Source organism: Ischnura elegans, chromosome 10 (assembly GCF_921293095.1).
Source record: "Ischnura elegans chromosome 10, ioIscEleg1.1, whole genome shotgun sequence".
NCBI classification, from domain to species: domain Eukaryota; kingdom Metazoa; phylum Arthropoda; class Insecta; order Odonata; family Coenagrionidae; genus Ischnura; species Ischnura elegans.
The window spans coordinates 74,014,273-74,035,821 of NC_060255.1; the positions used below are offsets into that span (position 1 = coordinate 74,014,273).

Here is a 21,549-nt window from a genome sequence, read left to right on the forward strand (position 1 = left end):
TGGGTATGAGGTTGTGAACACTGTAAGACAGGGGGCCAAGGAAAGGTAATTTGCACCACCGTTTGGGTTCTGTTTTGGGGACCGGCAGCAAACTGGTTAGGGTGGGCGATAATCTTATTCGGGTTATTTTGGCCAGTAATTTACGGATGAGGTCATCATGATAGCCGTTATTAGAACATATCGATTTAATAACATCAAGTTCCTGGTTGAAACTTGAAGCAGTCATTGGTATACAAAGGAGTCTGTTTAGCATAGAGTTAATGCCTGCAATCTTGTGGGAGTAAGGATGATTTGAGTCTGCGGGGATAAGTACATCCGTAAAGGTACTTTTCCGGTAGATTGAGAAGTCATGTTTGCCTTCTATGAGGGAAATCGTAAGATCTAGGAAGTGGATTGAGTCACCTCCGAGTTCAGTTGTAAAATTGATGGATCGGTGGAGGGAATTGAGTAGCCCAAGGAAGGAGGCCAGTTGTCTCTTGCTACCGGTCCATAAGCAAATAATATCATCCACATATCTAAAGTAGTAGCACAAGTTTTTTAAAAGAGGATGATGAGAGCTGAACAGTTTACTTTCCAGGTTATCCATAAAGATATCAGCCAGGATAGGCGAGAGAGGAGAGCCCTTAGAGAGGCCGTGGTTTTGTCTATAAAACTGGTGATTGAATTGAAAATAATTTTGGTCCATGCACACTGATAATAGTTTTTTGAAGTCACTCACTAAGTCGTCATTGACGGATGATTTTCTGAGCCAATCTAGAGTTATATCTATGGCTTCTTTGGCAGGTACGGAGGTAAAAAGGTTGGAAACATCAAATGATACCAGTTTTCCATTTGGTGGGGGGGTTATTGTTGAAAGACGTTTGTAAAGTATACCTAACTTGAAGGCAAAAAGTAATGACATTACCTAATAGACACTGCACCCCATTTGGAGGTAGATGCAGCCCATCCTTGGATAGGAGCTTATAAAAGTGATCCCAGGCAGTCTCCTTGAACTTCTCCCAGTTTTTGATGAAGTATGCACCATGACTGTTGAAAAAAAGGATGAGCTATGTTTCAATTGTAGCAATAGAAATATAACACAAAGAAGCACATATTTTCAATGAAGGCGATATTACCGAGACGCAAAATCATGTAAGTCTCTCAATCTTAATATTCATCCTCTGAATGCGGTTGTCCTCCCACGCTGACTCAGGCCTGAACCTATTCTGGCCCCGCAACAGAACACTGGATATATACAAGCGCACACTGGGGTTCCCTGCATATATCTTCTCCACCAGTGCCGCATAGTGGCTCACCACTTCTTCAGGTGATTGACCTGTGATGGAAGCATGACCACAGAATACATTGCATGCTGGTTGCATATTAGAATAATGAAAATGTGTAGGTGCCAACATGAATAGAACAAACTCACCACAAATAAGGTTATTAGTCCCCAAATGGAGCACAACGTCATTAAAAAATGAAGTGGCCAACACCATTGAGTCCGACACTTCATGTACACCCATTCCAGAGTTGGAAATTATGGTTACATCAAACCCTGGAAATTGGTGTGCGTACATGCTGGCATATTTCCATTGAGAGGCCCCAATGACCAGCAACCCAGGAGCAGCCATTCCTGAGAGACAAATGGGAGGATAACATTATTATAAAATAAGTAAAACACAATTTCAACCGTTATTACAGAGAGGGACACTCACCAAAAAGAAAAAATTCTTGCGCCCAAATGAGGAATTACCACCACAAAAAATCTCCACCTATGCAACGAAACGTGGTAATTTGTAATTATGAGCATTACATGGGTCCATAACATGGGTAGGCACATAAATGAACTCACCGACGATGAACTTCAAATGCCGTTTTACACGGGGCACGTAATTGCACATTGTGACATATGAACTATAGCACAGTCAAAATTGAGTTTTTTTTAAGTAGTAAAGAGTAAATTTTCAACACTTACTGCCAAGAAAACTCAAGCTTACAACTACCCACAGCCTTGCTCCTGGAAGTCCCGCCACAGAGTGAGAAGGAAAAGTTGAAGAACGATGATATATACATAATAGTTCCATGGGCGCAGCGAAAAAGGCTGCGGCACAGGCGTCAGGTATGCCAAAAAGGTTATCCCTTCCTCCGGTCTCTAAAACTCGTTCGGCTTACAGTTAACATCCCCAAAAAGCTAAAAGAAACTAATATAAAATGCAATGAAACCATCAAAAGCCTATAATGATGGACTGATAACAGAATACAACTTTGGCAATCACTACATGATGAAAGATAAAGGAATTGCATTATGGAATGTTTAAACTTGGAAAATGGAAGAAGCTAATGATATAAAATTCAAGTATGACTTAGAATACTTCAAAAAATTAGATGGCAGGGAAAAGAAAGAATTGATAAATCAAATACATATATGCAATTTTTATTTAAGATACCAGAGGGTATGACAAGTACATGCAGACTTATTGGTAGCTATGAAAATGAAAGAAATACACAAAGTAAAATGGAATTTGAAGCCATTGGAGAAAGGATGTGGAGAAGTAGGAAGTGGAAATCAAGGATAGGCAAACAAGGTGTTAGCTTTTTTCCATATGGTTCTGTAAGCAATCGCCAGTGAAGGGGTAGGGTAATTACAGGTATTGAATTCACTGAATAAAGTTGAGTCGAACCACATTTACATATTTGATGGTGAGCAATACAGTCTGATATGAGTCTCAATGCACTGCCGGTCATCTCACGCCGATGGAAGTCATTTCTCTCGGCTGCTGTTCGTTAATCTCTGTGGTGCCTTCCTAGCGCTAGGCTTCCCATACACTGGCAGTACTTCTAGGAACTTAGGACAGTGACCTCAGCCAGGTGGTGCTCCCTGAAGCTCTGACACAGCCAGAATAAAAGTTCAGGTATTTTGATGACATTAGTGCTGTAGCCATTGTCAAATATAAGATTTTACTTTCATCAATGTACATTCTGATTTGATTGGCCCTCAAGTTATGCAGTGGCGGCTGGTGGCAATTTATCTAGGGTGTGCATTAGAGCAGATATAGGATGATTTAATTATATTATGTTAATACTAACCCATGACCATCATATTTCGTCATAAAAGAATACACAGCAAGCAAAACATATCACTGGTATATTCTACCCTTAAAATTGCATGAACAGAAATAATATTAGCATGCATGAAAATAATTATTCTAAACACGCCTTTACAAGTGACGGTAGGTGAAATTCATTCTCCTTTCCTTACACCCTATGAGGAAGTAGTGTAGAAAACAGCCATACAGATGACTCTGTAGACGGACTAGTATCCTGGGCGCAGGTAGTGTAGGTGGCGGCTACACAACTACACTACCTGCGAGTCACTAACTAAAAATATGCGCGTGCGCACTCGCACACTTGTAGAGCGGTGAATTCGAAAAGGAGATAGCTGTAGCGTTCGGAGCTTCATGTTTCTTGCATATACAGACAGGATTTTTATCCTTCTCGTTGCAAAGGAATAGTTTTCTTTTATAATTCATTCATTCAAATCCTATGGGTCAGGCCATTAAGAATATATACTCCCAAAGTATCCCTGCTTGTCATAAGAGGTGACTAAAATGTTTTGCCAGCCTCGGTGGCACCGGGGTAAAATCCCAGACTGCTAATCTAGAGGTCGTGGGTTCGAATCCCATCTGGGTGGTTTGACCACCATCCAGGGCATGGATGTATGTGATTGTCAAACAAGTTAATTGTAAGAGAGGACTATCTAGTCCTAAATTCGCTTGTGAAATAAAGACAACATTATTATTATTATTAAAAGAGTGTAGACAGTTTCATAGATGACCATAGATGGTGGTAAGGGTGTCAATTGGTTGGTTTACTTTAATTAAAATGCAGTACAGAAACATCCTAAATATATAAATGAACACAAAAGCTTACTATATGGGTGAATCATTGGAGGAGATCCTCTTCCGAATGCATCAGAGGACTCACTCTGGGATTGTAGCTTTCTCCCTTTGCAGAGCCCAAATTTTATTTGAAAGCCCAAAATGAAAGCCATCATATTGAAAGCCCAAACGTTATTTGGGCTTTCAATATGATGTGTACATTTCAAGTGCAATTTAATCCTGACCTCTAACTTATCAAGCATAGATACCCAATCAAGTGAAATCCATCAATATTATCTTCATCTCATAAAATTTGCAATGAGAGGGTATTCGGTGACATTACCTTTGCACATTGTTCCTGCATTCAGTTGCAGTGTGTGTGTTTCATTTCCGAAAGTGGATTATATTTACATATTATAATCACCAATCATTCAGTGGGATTGGTCACAAATGTAAGTTTTTTGCTGGCATGTTAACGTGGCTATTCCTTCAGGCTTTATTTTCATCCCGCCATAGGATTCAAGCCTTGCACTAGTCGGCTTGATTTTGTCACATTTTCACATTTTTTAAATATTTTCAATGGTAACAAATTAACTTGGGCCCCTGTATCAAGTTTAAGTGCTACATGTACTCCATAAATGATCATTTTCACCATCCACTCATTACGTAGGGTACTCAGATTTCCAACTACAGCATCAACACACACCTAAACAGTGTAACCAGACAACAACAATGTATCTGAATCGGACATCTAACAAATGGATGTGGAAGGGGGTGTTTTTAAATATCAACTGACTTAATAGAAATTAATGTGGCTGTGGCTGAGCTTCTAATTCGAAGCGCCATCACTAGGGACTGCCATCTGGCTGATGATGCTACCCTATATCTCTGTCAAAGATGACAGGTTATGGGATGGCTACTGCCAGAAAGACACCATAGAGACTCTAGAACAATATTAATAATAATAGATGCGTTTAATCGGGCAAGGTTGAGACTAATAAGTCCCTTCTTCCACCTAAACCCTCGCTAGCGTCAATGCAAACATATTTAAAATCATAAATAAACGTTTACAATCCAAAAATATACAATATACACTATTAGTGATATGCCAAATAAGACAAACAAGTATATGTCAAAATTTTGCGAAGAAAAAAGATTTCTGTTTGTGGGAAAAAACATGAGGACAAGGGATTAGTATCCTTCAGCGAAAAAAACCCACTGTAGGAAAATGCCCACATAAGAAGGTGGGTCATGAAAAACCTGCAGAAACCTATTGAGTGAAAATAAATGCCATATTACATGCCAAATATAACATAGTTAATGAGGTACACAGTACACTCAAATATTACACATGATACACAGAACAAATTATACAAAACTACACAAACCTACGCACAACAATGACCGAGAGAGAAAGGACTTCCTTCTGCAAGAGACGACCATTGCTCATAAAGACTCTTATCACACTGTGTCATTGTATCACTCATCATCCAAGGATTTCACTTAACTTGAATTTAACTAATTGAAGGTACCACAAGCATCCAAAACCTTCAGTGGCGATCATGGGAAAGTAAGACATCACTACATATGAGAAGAGGGTCACAACATTTTTATCACAGCTCTCTCAATTTTCATGTGTTGAGTGAGTTTTCATATTATCGAAAATAGGCTTTAACATCTTCTGGAGTTTTTCATGGTTACATGTTACACTTCTATCTCATTACAACTAAGTCTCCCATTGTCAACCCTCAGTTTTTCTTTTTGATTTTCCAATTTTTTTAGACATGGAGGCACAATGGCTCAACTACCTTTTCTGTTACTGCTTCAACCTTTACTCAGTAGCCCATTAAAGTACAGACTGCAATGGCACATGTACATACTACAAGTGCGAGTAAATTAGTGATATATTTATGCATGAAAATTTTTTTTGAAATATCTCCTCATTCAGGTGCCAAATACGTCCGCTAATATTCTTGAGGTGCCTATCTTTGGAATTCGTGACTTGTAGAGGCAATTGAATTGCAGCAAAATTATCTCTTGCGTATACATTTAATTCATCTGCTTGGCTTGTCAGTTTTGGTAGCCCTAAGTTATCTCAAGCAGTGTCCTGGGAAGTATTCAAAACTGGCTCTGGTAAGTTGGAATATGAGCACTTTCAGTTGTATAGAGTTTGATGGGCATGCTTTGGTACTCTATTGAGAGGTTGCCTAGTAATCCTGCATTTTGATCCATTTACCCTGGTGGGTACTCCATACCACCAAGGCCTACCAGTATTAGCTGTATCTTCACACACCCCCACTAGGCTGTCCCAAAAAAAATCATTCCCTTGTGGTAGGTAGCTAGCTCCTAGCAGGGGCACAGCTAGGAATAAAGGCTAGGGGGGTTTCAGGCACAACAAATACTGGGAGGTGGGGGGGCCCTCCGCCATAAAAAATAAAGATAAATGGTTCAAAATGGTGAGTTTTACAGCATTCTGAGAGATATTTTATTAATCCTTACACTATTCCATAAGTAATATTAATCCAATAGGGTGGTTTCCTATTATTTTTTAATTGCCTAAATCGAAATATTATTACTCCTGGAGTACGTATTTCACGCTTTTAGATTTTTAAATGACGATATCTATTTTTCGCGAATAAATGAAAAGTGAAAAATTTCAAGCGCGAGAAAACGCGACGGGTAAGTATGAATGCCGGGAAATCTCTCTGTGTGACGTATTTCTCGTTCCCGCTGCCGCCCTGTGAGGTGACCTTGAGGAAGGCTTGAGCGCTGATACGACGCAGGCTGCTAGCGGGTAGCTGAGTACCCTGCTAGCTGGTAGCGCTTGGCTTAATTAAGGATTATTAACACCTTATCAAACGAAAAAAACTTTCTGACCTTAGCCAGTTTTAATAAGTGATTATTAAGACATGTTTCCCTGAGCTCTGCGCCTCATGCATGCATTGGTAATCTCAGACGATGTATAACTCCTATCTACTCGTATAGAAACTAGGTCCCTGTGACGTCACGTGGAGTGGCATCGCGTGGGCGCCAATCTGGCCGTTTTCAAATGAGGATAAAAATGGACCATTGCCATTCGTCTAAACCGGTATTTCTAAAACGAAATAATTTGTATATTATGAATACACTAATGGTGGGTAACGAATCGCAATCAATGCCTTTCGTTTTCTTTGATGAAGGAAACTACCCTATTAAATGAAATAGATTAAACTTTAAAATTGGACTGAGCTCTGGGGGGGTTTCTTCCCCAAAACGCCCCCCCTAGCTGTGCTACTGGCTCCTAGAGCACCCGGGCGATCCCTAGCAGTGGCATATTTCCAAGGCAAGAACAATATCTCTATTTTAAAATGTATGGTGCCTTTCATACATTTGGGCAGGTATGGTAACAGCCATCCCTAACATGGGTACAGGCAGGGGCGTTCAGGACAGATCGGCTGGTTGGCAATCACTGAGGGCCCTGAGCTTAGGGGCCCCCACAACGCTTGAATCTATACAATACCTCCAATGCAAAAACGCTCAACAATCGCCCACCTAATCAAATCTGCTCATATAGTAGCCCAACAATACAAATCTGCTCAGATGGCAGTGTCCGGAGCATAAACGCTCATCTCCTATTCTCCAAGCTTGGAGGAGAGCGTTTGCCATTTGTACAGATTTGTATTGTTGGGTTACTAGATGAGCAGATTTGATTTGGTGGGCAATTGTTTAGCATTTTTGCAGTGGGGAGTTTTGAGGGATAAACCCCAAAGCTCAGAAATAAAAAAAAATATAATTATGTGACTTTAAATAAATATTATCAGAGGTAATTTAATAGTTTACTACATATTATTTTACCTCAATGCTCTTTAAACTTTCTGTCTATTATTATTTTTATTAAATACTTTAAGTATAACACCTTTTACCTTATTATATTCATATAACTTATAGACTGGTGTAATGATGAATTAAATAACCCTCAGAAAGCTGTAAAACTCAGAATTTTGATCCATTTACCCTGGTAGGTAGGTATCCCATACCACCACGGTCTCCCAGAATTAGCTACGTCTTAAAACACCCCCACGAGGTTGTCCTGAAAAAACATTTGTTTTTAAATTTCAAAATTGTCAATGGGATATCGATGACCCTCGGGTATACATGGATAGGTACAAAATATTTCAAAAAATTTTAAATAATTAGTTAGTGCCTAAATACCAACACCCTTAGTTTGTCATACAATTTTGTGAAAACTGCCAAAATAAGGGTAATCAGGGTAAGTTATGACCCATATGACAATAATTTTGTCCGTTTTTGCGTATCTTTCATCATTTAGGCTTTGCAGCCCATGCAGCCCAGCACCAAGAGTGGCACTAAGCAACGCAGCTCGCACGTCTTGGTGCAACAGACGGCTGAGGCCGTCCCCCACCCCTTCCCTCCCCCTCCTCCTCACCTGCGGTCGCCAGCCATATTCACATGCTTCAGTGACTCTCTCTCTCTCTCTAAATTCAGAGTTTGAACTCGTTTCGTAGACCAAATCATGTCGGCACCTATGGTAATCAATTTTAACTTCATTTTGGAAAATTGTAACAAATTTGTTAACCTACTCAGAAAATTATTCAACAAAGCAAACAACAAAGCCAGGTTTCAGTTGAACTATCTCTTTCTTCGTACCCTCATCTATAATTTTTCGAAATTGGGAAACAATCTGCAGCAAATATTGCTTTTGTTCTTCGTCGTTAGAAATACTGCTATCTATGATTATTCTATAATTCTATGCTATACTCTGCTATCTATGATTATTCTATCTATGAAAAATCTATGATTAGGGCCACCACGGCATAGGCTGTCTCCCTCCCCTCCCCATCCTCCTAGCTTAAGGTCGCTCCTCCAGTAGAAGCTCTTTCTTCGTTCCCTGGCCTACCATTTTCTGACATTGACAATACAAAGATACAAACTGCAACAAAAAAGTTAATTTGAAAAAGTTTATTGGAAAAGTTAATTTTTGAGGTTTTTTTTAGATTTCACTGCAGTATCAAGGAACAAATCCGCTTAATCAGGGGCGCAGCTAGGAATTAAGCCTGGGGGAGGGGGGGTTACGGTGCAACCACCGAGGTATGCGTGTGGGGGTATAGTATACCCACCAGGATAATCGCTTGGTGCGAGATTAATAGTAGGAATTTTAAAGATAAATGGTTCATTATGGTGAGTTTTACGGCTTTCTGAGGGATATTTTATTCATCCTTACACTATTCTATCAGTAATATCAATCTAATTGAGTAAAATGGGTTAAACTTAAAAATTTCTCTGAGGTCTTGGGGGGGGGGGGGGGTTTATCCCCCAAAACCCCCCTTTGCTGTGCCACCGCACTTAATGATAGATAATAGAACTGTAATATACTATTAAATTTTATAAGCTGTGACATTCTTACTTTTCAAGGTAATTTTTTCTAACATAACTGTTATTTTAAGCAGTGACGTGATGGCAAAATTAGCAATGCCGGCATAGGCTGATCCAGGGGGGGGCACGTGCCCCCCCCCCAGACCCTAAAAAATATGCTAGATTTTTAATACGGTCCCATTATCATTTCATTCGTTTTGTATGACGAGGTATCCTTGTGCCCCCCCCTGAACAAAATCCTGGATACGGCCTTGCTTGTGCCCCCCCCAGAAAGAAATCCTGGATCCGCCCCTGAATGCCGGAACGCACTTTACTTAACTTTTTTAGATGTTAAATATTACTCGGTGTATTTTATTAGGTATTACAAGTTATCATTTACACTTTATAATAAAATGTTTTTGTTTTGGTTATGAATGTATAAATTAGAAATTTTGAGGCAACAAAATTGATAAAAGTTTTTTTTTACTATAATGTCTTTTGTTATTCAGTGCCGCAACGGCGTACCAGAGCATTCCAGCACCATGGCACCACTGATTTTATGTTAACTTTTATCCAGTTTTTAAGAATCAGAATAGCCTCTAAATCCATTTCCAGGCATATATATTTACCTTAAATTTTTCGGGGGAGGGCCCCTGAATTTCCCGGTAAGGAGGGCTCCATCATGACCCCAGTCGAGGGTCCCACATCACCACAGACCATCCCTCTGTACAGACAATGACCAGAACACTGTCCTATATGAAAACAGTCACACCTGAATATTGTGTTCTATTTTAGTCCATGAGTGGTATTTTATTTCCCTGAATTCAGGGGCGGTCTGGGGTGATTGGGGGCCCTTGGCTGGAGCTCACGATGGAGCCCTTGGCTTGAGCTCATGATAGGGCCCTCCTCCCCGGGGTATTCAGGGGTCCTCCTCCAAAGTATTTTAGGAAATTGTGAGCCAGGAAATAGACATTGATGCCATTCTAGCTCTTCAAAACTACAGAAAATTATATGAAGTTAGCTATTTCGCAAGAACAAATGCTGTGAAAATTAAGAATTTCATAGCTACTAAAATTCAAAATGTGCTATGGCTCTATTATTTATTCAGTGAATTTTTTCCTTTAAACTGCACTGAAATCTATAAAAAAAAACCTCAAAAATAACCTTTTCGAATAACCTTTCATAAAAGTATCTTGTTCTCTTTTATCTCCTGACACATTTATTTTAATTAGTTTTGGTTTAATACTTTTACACTGAGTATGTTGTAAATAAATCAACTATGCAATGACAAAGTAGAATTTTATAATTGCCAAAAATTTGGTTCAGTTAATCTGAGTCTTTTTTATTGCAACTTTCCTGTACACTTCACGATAGATGGGAGTATTTTAGGGGCCAATGGCATAGCGAGGGGGGATCCGGACCCCCTCTGAAATATAAAAGCAAATTTACTTTGCATCACAAAAGAAAACCAAATAATGAAAAATGATAAATTTACAAAATATTTCTTTGAAAAATGAAGTTTTTTCGATTCTGAAAAGTGTTAAAATTAGTTTCAAACCCTCAACTTAGTTTTTGGCCTTCAAAAATTTTCTCCCCTTGTTTTGGACCCCCCCGAACAAAATTCCTGGCTATGCCACGGGTGGGGGCCCCCTAATCTCGGGGCCCTTGGAGATCGCCGATCAGCCGACCTGGCCCTACCGCCCATGATTGCATATGATTGCCAAGCGAATCCGTGATCTATCACCTAGGGCAGGGGTCGGCAACCTGCAGCTCGCGAGCCACATGCGGCATATGAAACTGCAGCTCTTTAGTTCCATACGCAAATATTACTTATTTAAAAAAAAAACATTTAAAAACGATTTTGAATCGACTAACGAGGATTGGGCACCATTTCTCTCTCTCAGCCCATTGTACTCGCTTTTCACTCCACCTCTTCCCCGTGACACGCGTTGCCACTGTCGTCAGTATGGTAGAAGCAAGCTCTCAAATGACGCCGTCGCCGCTGTGCTGTGGGTGAGCGAAAGAAGTGGGGGCCAGTCCGGCGCGAACTACGGTTCACGACGTAAGCCAGCAATTGTCGCTCTCATCGTCCGTCACTACTCAAACCGACCTTCGCATTCCTACCGACTTCACTCCAACTCAGCAATACGGACCCGCGTATCGCCAACCGATCAGACACTCGCTACGCCCACGGATCAACGCTTTCGACAAAAGTCAAGACCTACGGACACCGTCCATTCGTCGACATCCGCCAGACACGTGCTCGCCGGCTGCCCGCATTTTGAGACAAATTACAAATCGCTCCTTGAAAAAAGTAAGGAAGAACCTACCTACCTTCGCTACCTACTTTAACCAAACACTACTATATATTGCTCTACCTGTAAAACACGCCAGATGAAGGATGGAAAACCCAGCATGCAATGAAACAATTATGCACTGAGTACTCAGATGGTAGGTTTTTTCGGAACACCAATTCCCATGAGTACATAATTAACAAAATCTTCTTGTATACAAGGCTGAGTCAACACAAATATTTCATTTGAGCGTGAAGATATAGACACTTACAGTGAGAAATTAAATGGATGTGTGCCTTCTATCATTTGAAATTACGTGTGCATCTTTTGCCAAGAGATCCATCCCGCATACTTTTTGATTCATCGCTCTGTGATTTTAATATGTTTGGGCCCCTAAAAAATCATTTGGGTGGCTGTCATTTTGATACAGATTTTGCCATGGTGTATGATGTTACACGTTGACTGCAACAGCAACCAAAGGACTTCTTTGCTGCTGGCTTTAAAGGACTCGTTAAGGAATGGGAGAAAACCTTGAATGTACAGGGTGAATATATGGAAAAGTGAAATAAATTTCAGAAAGTTACTTTGATTATATTTGCCTCAATTCAGTATTTTGGCTTATTTATAGACTTACGAGGTGTGTTAGAAAAGTAATGAGGCTAATTCTTTACTAACTAAAGTCTCTATTCGTTTAAAAAAATAATCTTATCACGTTCAAACTAGTTTCCTTAGGCTAGGCAACTATATACCAGCGGAGGTGTTGTTCCCATTCTTGGTAGCAGGGCTGGAAGTCTCGAAATGGCATGGCTTTTAACTGGTCGGTCAGTCACTGGTCAGTTTTTTGAATGTTCTCCAGAGTTCCATAATGATCTCCTATGAAGACATTTTTTAATTTCAGGACAAGAAAAAAGTCACAAGGACTCAAATCAGGTGAATAGGGGGGTTTAGGAACAACAGCAATGCATTTAGAGGTCAAAAATTCACCAATGGAAAAGGCTGTTTTACACAGGGCATTGTCATGGTGAAGCATCCACTTGCAAACAATGCCGGGTCTCATATGAATCACTCTCGGCAGAAATCTTTCGCATGTTCAAATCGTCCGTCAAAATCTGATGCATGGTAAAATTGTCTAAACTTAACTGTTCGCCCATCATTATTAATGTTAAACGATGGTCTGTGCTCACAATTGCCCTCACACATTCAACGTTTTTGTTAGTTTTGAAATTGAAGGTCTCCCTGAGTGAGGTTCATCTTCACCCTGTTCTCAGCCTTCCAAAAATGATTTGAGCCAACGGAAAACGTGTGCTCTTGATAAGATATGCTCCCCATTGGCCAGTTCCAACTTTTCAAAAGTCACACTCGTGGATTCACCAAGTTTAATGCGATGCTTTATTGCACAAATTTCCCCTAAATTACGATGCTCCATTTTTGTAAAACACAACTTCACTGATGGCATTGTAAAAAATAATGCCTTTGCTGTATGGAGTTGAAACTCCCACTGAGGAAGTAGAAAAGATTTACAAATTGGTATATCACCGGCCGGTAGACACAACGTTGACAGTTCGCCTACAGTATTGCCAGTCTCATTGCTTTTCTCATACACCTCGTATATGCCCTCGTATTATTATCATATAAATGGAAAGTATCTGAACTCCCGGAAATATGAAGGGAAAGTATAGTCAACCGAATCAATGCTAACAATTCAAGCCACTATATGGCATAACACTTAACACATATCACAGTCTTCGCGATACTTCAATAATTTCATGCCAATCCATGTCTTAACCCTTTCGAGACGGTGGAGTTCTCACCTTAGCATCACTGCTGTACAGAGCCCCAAGAGACTCTTCCATCCCCTCCGTACTGAGCATTTATGAAGGACATTCATTAAACCATTCATGCATAGCGTCTGATATATCAGACGTACGTATTTTATTTTTTTCTGAGCTCTAGTTGGCATGCGCTACATATTGAAAGTATAGCATGTTCAAATGGATGTCCATATTCACAACTATGCTAATATATATTAGTTGCTTCCGTGAATTCATTGAGTTAAGAAGCATTTATTTGAGACATGGCATTAGAAGAATTTTCAGTCACCCGTGCGAGGTTAATAAATCATTTTTTATTGAAGTATATAGCAAAATATATTGACAATTTCCCTTACATTTTTGTTCAATAAATTGATCTATTTATCTTCTATTTTTTCTAAATTTTTTTCCAGACTATTTTATATCTGTTATCATCGCTGGAAACTGACTGTCTGAAATATGCACGCCGTACACGGGGGGTCAGATCTCGTAGCAAATCTTATTATGGCTGCTCTTTTATGCGTACCATAATTATTTATTTTAGTGATGTATATTTTAATTATAAAATCAAATTCATAATTTGTAACGGAGTAATTCTAGAATACTTTATGCTCTAATGGGTTAAGATGAGTGTCGCGGATAATCAGACACTTTCATCACAAACCTTTTTCGACCCTTTCTAGCGGGGTCTCCGCGTTATGTTGGACTCCGAGGGTAGTTGGGCTCACTCCTTTTGGGGTTTATAATCCTACCAGTGGCATTGGTTCGCAGTCAATTAGATGGATAATTGTTGCGTGCGCGTAAATTGCAGACTTCGAATTGAATTCCTCATTTTATTCTGAGAATTTTCAAATTTTGAACAAAGCCCTTCCGTCAATATTAACACATTTAATGTAGCAACAATTCCCATGTAGATGTTCATACTGAAAACAAGATATAAGTTAATAGCTATCATAGAATTTAGTTTAAAAATTGTGAATGCCGCTCAAAAGACAAATAATTCAATTCTTAGCTAATATTTTTTGAGAAAGGAACAAATATTTATTTCGCAAAATGACTGGATAAACAATTGTATGACCACCGTCCCTTACCGCAAAGAGAGGTAATATAAGACAAGGGGTCCGGGTACCTGCTCCCGGATTTAGAGGTTATGGCCTAAGCCCCGCAGTGTTGGGTACCTAAACAAAGACATGGCACACCCGCAACCATCATAAAAGGGGGAGAGCTAGGAAACATATATTTTCGGCATTTGTTCACCTGCATAGGAAAATCTCCAACAAAAATTTGCTGCTTTCGTCCCCTGAATCAAGAAACATCCAGACGCACATTTTGTCTTTAGTAGGGAAAAGGTTAAGAAAGGTAACCAAATAATTATTCTATGCATTGAATTAGCCAGGACTTACTATGCATGTATTTTGCACTAGAGAATAACAAAGGTCTGGGGAGGCATTACTCTAAATTGGAAAACCATACTGTAAAGTTAGCACACAAAATATTTTATCAATTTTTTAAGGTATTTATTCACACATTACTGGCCATTTTCATGTCCTGTGCACATTCATAAGTATTCACTGAGGAATTTTTTTCCCAGTAAACTCCAATGCACTGAATTACATCGATAATGTTCCATTAAAGCATTTAAAAAGAGCTAATAAACAAACAGGTTGGTGTGTTACAATGTGTGTCAAGGAAAAAATGAAAAAAGGGAATTAAAGAAAGCATTCCATGCCTACTTTGAGGGAGATATCATCACAACATAAAAATACATCCAACAACACTTTGTGCAAATCGTACAAAGTAAAAATTTTAATCCATTTATAAATAAATTAGGAAAAATATCAAAGTTAAATTTCAAAGTTAAATGTTTTACACAACAGATACTAATTTTTCATCATTCCCATAATTTGTGCATATACTCAATTCAGTGGCATAGGGAACGGGGATGTTTGGGGGGTGTGGACCCCCCAAAATATAAAAACACAATTACTTTTCCTTCATAAAAGAAAACAAAATATTGAAAAATCAAGAATTTACAAATTATTTCTCTGAAAAATGAATTTTTTTCGATTATGAAGTTTTAAAAATTAGTTAAAAGCCCTCTACTTAATACCATGTTTTTCAAAAAAATTCCCTCCTGGTTTTGCACCCCCCCACCCCCCACCCCCCCATCCCAAAATGGAATTCCTAGCTACCCCAATGACTGATCTATTCCTCTTGAGAGACAGGGGTGAATGTTTTTAGAGATATGATGCACTGAGCATACTTACTAATTTCTTCTGTAATGGGTACATTTCTTTCACCTGAACATGGGAGAAGTTTAGGATTTTATGTTGTTGGGGCCAGCAATCCTACCAGGCTTGGTGACAATGGAATACTCTCAGTGAAACAGGGGGATCCCTAGGGCCTTCCCCTGGATAATTTGTTTAACCTTTCGTCAGGTGCAATATGTATAGGCATTGCTGAGTCCAGGCGCAATGTGCATGACAGGCACAGATGTGAAAATAACATGATTAACTCTTAGCATATCTCAGGTGTATGCCTTTAAAGTTTAAAGCACCATATATGAGTGCAGTCTAACATTTCAATGATATCTCATGTGCTATGCACAGACACCTTTACACGCCATCATACAGCCCCAGATCGATCCAGCAAGATGCGATTTAACCCTAATACGAGCAACATATTTTTCTGACGTAATCGGGCAAGGTGAGTCCAATATGGACTCTTTTAACTTTTGCTTTTAATTTAAACTATTAAACAGTGAAAAATATTACTTTTCACATCAATTTGTACATATTGAGCACCTTCGAATCTTTAACATAAAATTGATTATTATTTGTTTAACAAAAGTTTTACATCACTTATTAATTTCATACGTAGTCAAACAGCGAGTACAGTGGACTCTTTTGACTAATTGTTTCTGTTTTCACTGCATAAAACACCAAATATTTATCGTTACATGTACAACATAGTGATAATTTTACATTATTTTGACAATTCAAACCAAATATTTGTAAAATGCACATTACTTTTTACATTTCGTGCAAACAGACTCACCTTGCCCGGATTTGTGGGAATTCAGGGAAAAAAAATATTTCTAAGTTACTTTGATTCCAAAAGAAGTTTGAATTACTCTAATTTATAGTAAATATACCATTAGAGGAAGTAAAAAATTTACAACATGCTGATATTTCAATAACATAATAAAATTCTCAAATATGTGATGCGATGAGTCCAAAAGACTCACCTTGCCCGTATTAGGGTTAATGTGCTCTTTAGTCGATTAAGTATTATTATATGTAATTTATTTTAGTGTCTGAATTCTATGAGATCGGTGTTTTTTATTTTGATGATTTATTTAGCTAATATTGCTTTTATTTTGCTTTATTGTGCCATTAATTTGCTTAACTATGTTGCACAATCAGCCACTGATCAGTTGGCATACATTTGAAAAGCAAAAGGTTGCACTGAGCAAGCCAAAAAAACAGCTTCTATAACGATGAAGGGTCTATACCACCTATTCGTGCGAAGAAATGAAAAAATGCCCGTGCTGAGCCTGTCAGATCCAAAATGGAAGGTTGAATTAGCATCTGAAAACAGCATTTTAAGGCCTATGTTACACTAAAATTTCTTTAAACTTTTGATGTTTCTGTTCTCAATGTCCTTGAATGTTAGGCTTCCCTTAGCGAAAAAACTGTTGGATTTTAACAGTTACTGTTGGACTTCAACAGTTACTTTTGGGTTTCATCAGTTACTGTGAAATTTTCTACAGTTACTGTTGGATTTTAACAGTTACTGTTGGATTTAACAGTTACTGTTGGACTTCAACAGTTACTGTTGGGTTTCATCAGTTACTGTTGAATTTTCTACAGTTACTGTTGGACTTCAACAGTTACTGTTGGGTTTCATCAGTTACTGTTGAATCTTCTACAGTTACTGTTGGATTTAACAGTTACTGTTGGATTTAACAGTTACTGTTGGATTTAACAGTTACTGTTGGACTTCAACAGTTACTGTTGGGTTTCATCAGTTACTGTTGAATTTAACAGTTAATGTTGGATTCAGCAGTTGTCCCAATTAACTGTTGAAATTTTCAGCAGTTTTTTTTGACAGTTTTTTAACAGTTTTTTCGCTAAAGGTTGTTCTTTTTTCTGACTAATTACCATTTAGATTGTGGAGGCCAGGCCCCCCCCCTGCCCCCACCCAAAAACTCCTACCGATGCACCTGAAGAACAAATAACAAATTATCATACAATTGCTTAGTTTATTATGCCTTCCCATATAAAGCCAGAAATGCTGGGTATATGAAATGAAAGTTTTGTGTAACTTTTTTCGCCCATAAAATTGTGTCTCAAAAATTACGGCATCATCTGTATCAAAGTGACAGACACCCAAATAATTTACGCATGTTTTTATGAAAAGTTTATGAAATTATGAAAATCCCTGGCAACTACATACATCAATATTGAAATCAAAACTGACCCACAAATTTCAATAGTAAAATGTCCTGCACCTAAAACGCTTATTCCCAAAGCAATATTTAGCATGAAAAAGAATGTACTGCAATATACAATAGAGGGAAAGTTATAAAAGGTACAGTGCCTGGCGTGATGCGGGGGAAATCTTTGATATTCAGCTTATTAAAACAACTTGTCTGTTTCGACACACTTTTATTTTCATCTACCATGGTTTCGGCAACTTGACAATGGCACAAGTTGCGGAAACCACATGGTCCGTGAAAATAAAAGAGTGTGGAAACAGACAAGTTGGGAAAGTTATAATTTCCAATTGATTAAAAAAATTGATGAATGTGATTGAGTGAATCGCTTTCCTGGCAGTGACTCCCGCAGTCTCAGATTAGCATAATGGCAGCCATTCCGCTTTACGCTCCAGCATTTTCTGGATTAAAAAAAATTCACATTAGTGCCCATATTGTAGCAAAAATAGAGTGATGATGAAATTAAGGTGTATTAACAGGTGGCACTGCTGCCAGCACAAATTTACCATTTGGTAATCTACGAGGGTCAGTCAAAAAGTAATGCCTCCTATTTTTTTTCTATGTTTAATTGTCAGGAAATTTAAATGCAATTACATAGGTTGAAAACCACAACATTGAGGATCATTTTGTCATTTTTCAATGTAATCTCCGCCCATCTCTACAGTTTTGGTCCATCTTTGAACAAGGGCATGTATCCCAGCACGGTAAAAATCACAGCTCTGCTTGCTAAGCCATTGACGCACGGATGTTTTGACGGCCTCCTCATCTTCAAAATGAATCCCACGATGAGCTTCTTTTAGTGGCCCGAACAGATGGAAGTCTGATGGTGCCAGGTCAGGGCTGTATGGGGGATGAGGCAAAACTTCCCATCCAATTTTGACAATCTCGTCAGAGGTGTGACGACTGGTGTGTGGTCTTGCATTGTCATGCAAAAGAAGAACATCTGCCATTGATTTTGTTGGGCGAACTCGCTGAAGACGTGCTTTAAGTTTTTTGAGGGTTGTGACGTATTGAACAGAATTTATTGTGCATCCCTGCTCCAAAAAATCAACCAGAATCACACCCTCTGTATCCCAGAAAACTGTTGCCATAACTTTCCCTGCCGATCGCACAGTTTTGAATTTTTTCTTCCTCGGCGAGCTTGTGTGATGCCACTCCATTGACTGCCTCTTTGATTCGGGTTCAAAAAAATGCACCCATGTTTCGTCCCCGGTCACAATTTTTTTCAGAAACTCATCTCCCTCCAAACGGAAGCGCTGCAAGTGTTGGGAGGCTATTGTTTTCCTTGCCTCTTTATTCTGATCGGTTAACATTCTTGGAACCCACCGTGCACAAACTTTTGAGTACCCCAATTGTTTAATAATCGTGATCACACTGCCTTTACTGAGAGAAATAATGCGACACACTTCATCTGCAGTCACCCGACGGTCACCACGAATGATGTCATCAACTTGCTGAATGTTGTGTGGAGTCACTGCACTCACCGGCCTGCCGCTCCGCTTTTCGTCAGTCAACGGTGTTTGCCCTTCAGCTTCCTTACAACGACGAACCCATCGTCTAACAGTGCTGACATCCACTGTCACAACACCATACACCTTCTTCAGTCTTTCATGAATGCGTATGGGCGTTTCACCTTCTGCATTCAAGAATTCAATCACACAACGCTGTCTCAAACGAACATCGATGTCGGCCATCTTACAAACTTCTGCTGTGCTGCCACCTGTTGACACAGAAAGTTACTACTGCAGTGGATTGCAGAAGAAGGTTTGAGGAATGGCGCCAAATTCAAATTTTTCACTTAACTTAATTTTTTTAAGTAGAAAAAAAATGGGAGGCATTACTTTTTGACTGACCCTCGTATATGAGTAATGTGTATAAACTTATTTCAGTAAAAGATGGAAAAACTCATTGAAAAATTAAGGAAAAGTACCGAAATAGGAAAAGATGAGACAAAACCACATCAGGTGATAGAGGAGTATCACCATTGTTGGCTCCATAAGAGGCTCCAATTTTCCATGAATCACAACAATGGAAAATTCAAGTCAACACTGTTTCCACAATTGTAATGCAGTCTTTATGGAAATATTTTCTGTAGTCAGTACTTAAAATGTATCAAAATAAGGAAAATAAACACAACTAGCAGATAAGGTTACAGCTTTCTGTCAAAAATGACAGAAAGCTGTAAGTCCCAAGGGCTAAGTCTTGTTGGCACACCAGTCCCTAAGGACATCAACAAAATTAATAAGGGGAATCGAAAGAAAAGTTGGATGGGTTCAAACCATAACCTATTTCTCCCTGTCCGGAGGCTTCAAAGAAATTCAATTAGACAATTTTGGCCTTTCATTTTTGCATCAATGTATTGCATGTGGTTGGGCTAGGTAGTAATTCTTTGTAGTAACATAAGATGATGGTTCGATAAATTTAAGGGGAACCATGATCTTGGCAAGGCAAGGTAAACTCATTTCATGATAGGAGACCCAATGATAATTTGTAAATAATGGTGCATATAGTATAAGCAGTGGCATAACTAGGAATATATGCTTTGGGGGGGATAAGGGAGAATGGGGAAGGGTGACCTCCCACCCTCTTCCCCCAATTTTGGGAAAATTTTGGAAAAATGGCATGCCTGCAAATACATTTTACATAATATTGGTACTTAAAATTTGGGTTTCATTAAAAGGGTTACGTTAAAATTTGCTAAATGTCAAAATTAGACAATAGTTTTTTATATTATTTTTATTTCTCCGAGGCTTATGGGGGGATATATCCCTCTCATCCCTTAGCAAAAAAAACTGTTAAAAAACTGTTTAAAAAGCTGTTGAAAATTTCAACAGGTAATTGGGACAACTGTTGAATCCAACAGTAACTGTTAAAATCCAACAGTAACTGATGAAACCCAACAGGAATTGTTAAAATCCAACAGTAACTGTTAACATCCAACAGTAACTGATTTAACCCAACAGTAACTGTAAAAAATCCAACAGTAACTGATGAAACCCAACAGTAATTGTTGAAATCCAAGAGTAACTGATGAAACCCAACAGTAATTGTTGAAATCCAACATTAACTGTAGAAGATCCAACAGTAACTGTAGAAGATCCAACAGTAACAGTTAAAATCCAACAGTTAACAGTTAAAATCCAACAGTAACTGTTAAAATCCAACAGTAACTGATGAAACCCAATAGTAACTGTTAAAATCCAACAGTTTTTTCGCTAAGGGATGCCCCCCCCCCCCCCAATAGTTACACCACTGAGTATAAGAATAATAACTTTTATGCCAAATATACAGAATATCTGTCTACTGCAGCCCTCAAGCAAGATTAATTAAACTAATTCAGTTTGTGATGCTTTTTCCAAGATAGGCACGTACTAGCTTTTTCTGTTATTCATACCAATACTGAAGTTACGAATTTCAGTTATTGCCTCAGCTTTTGGTCACTATTCAACCATCAGTCCTTCTTTACAGCTATGTACTCTTAAAATTAGCCATGCCCCCCCAAAAAATCTCTCGCGATATGGTCGTGACTGAAGAAGGTCTGCATAAAACCATAAATGTATGTCAAATATTACTAAAGGGTTCATTCCCTTGACCTCACCCACTCCCTCTTCTCACAAAAAGTCCATAGTATTGTCGGATCTAATAAAGCATGAACAAGTCACATTCCTTAATCTTCCTTCTCATCATCACCATCACATCATAGTACTCGAGGGGCAATGAAAGTTGTAGTACCA

General features: G+C 38.8%; 1 protein-coding gene across 3 annotated transcripts in view; it reads right to left on the reverse strand.

Annotated features, from left to right (window-relative positions):
• Nucleotides 1–522: 522 nt before the first annotated feature.
• The window catches only part of LOC124167068, a 31,934-nt gene continuing 10,907 nt past the window's right edge, over nucleotides 523–21,549 (reverse strand). Inside the window, exons 3-6 of one of the 3 annotated variants that reach the window (XR_006866601.1) lie at nucleotides 2,673–2,868; nucleotides 1,412–1,615; nucleotides 1,116–1,315; nucleotides 523–1,026 (exon numbers count right to left, since the gene is read on the reverse strand). Coding sequence is in view for 2 of the 3 variants with exons in the window: in XM_046544856.1 (XP_046400812.1) it covers nucleotides 2,821–2,868 (48 nt within the window). In the remaining variant the exon portion in view is untranslated. Of the gene's footprint in view, nucleotides 1,027–1,115; nucleotides 1,316–1,411; nucleotides 1,616–2,366; nucleotides 2,869–18,066; nucleotides 18,217–21,549 lie in introns of those variants that run through there. The other 2 variants (XM_046544856.1, XM_046544857.1) reach the window with 2 other exon arrangements.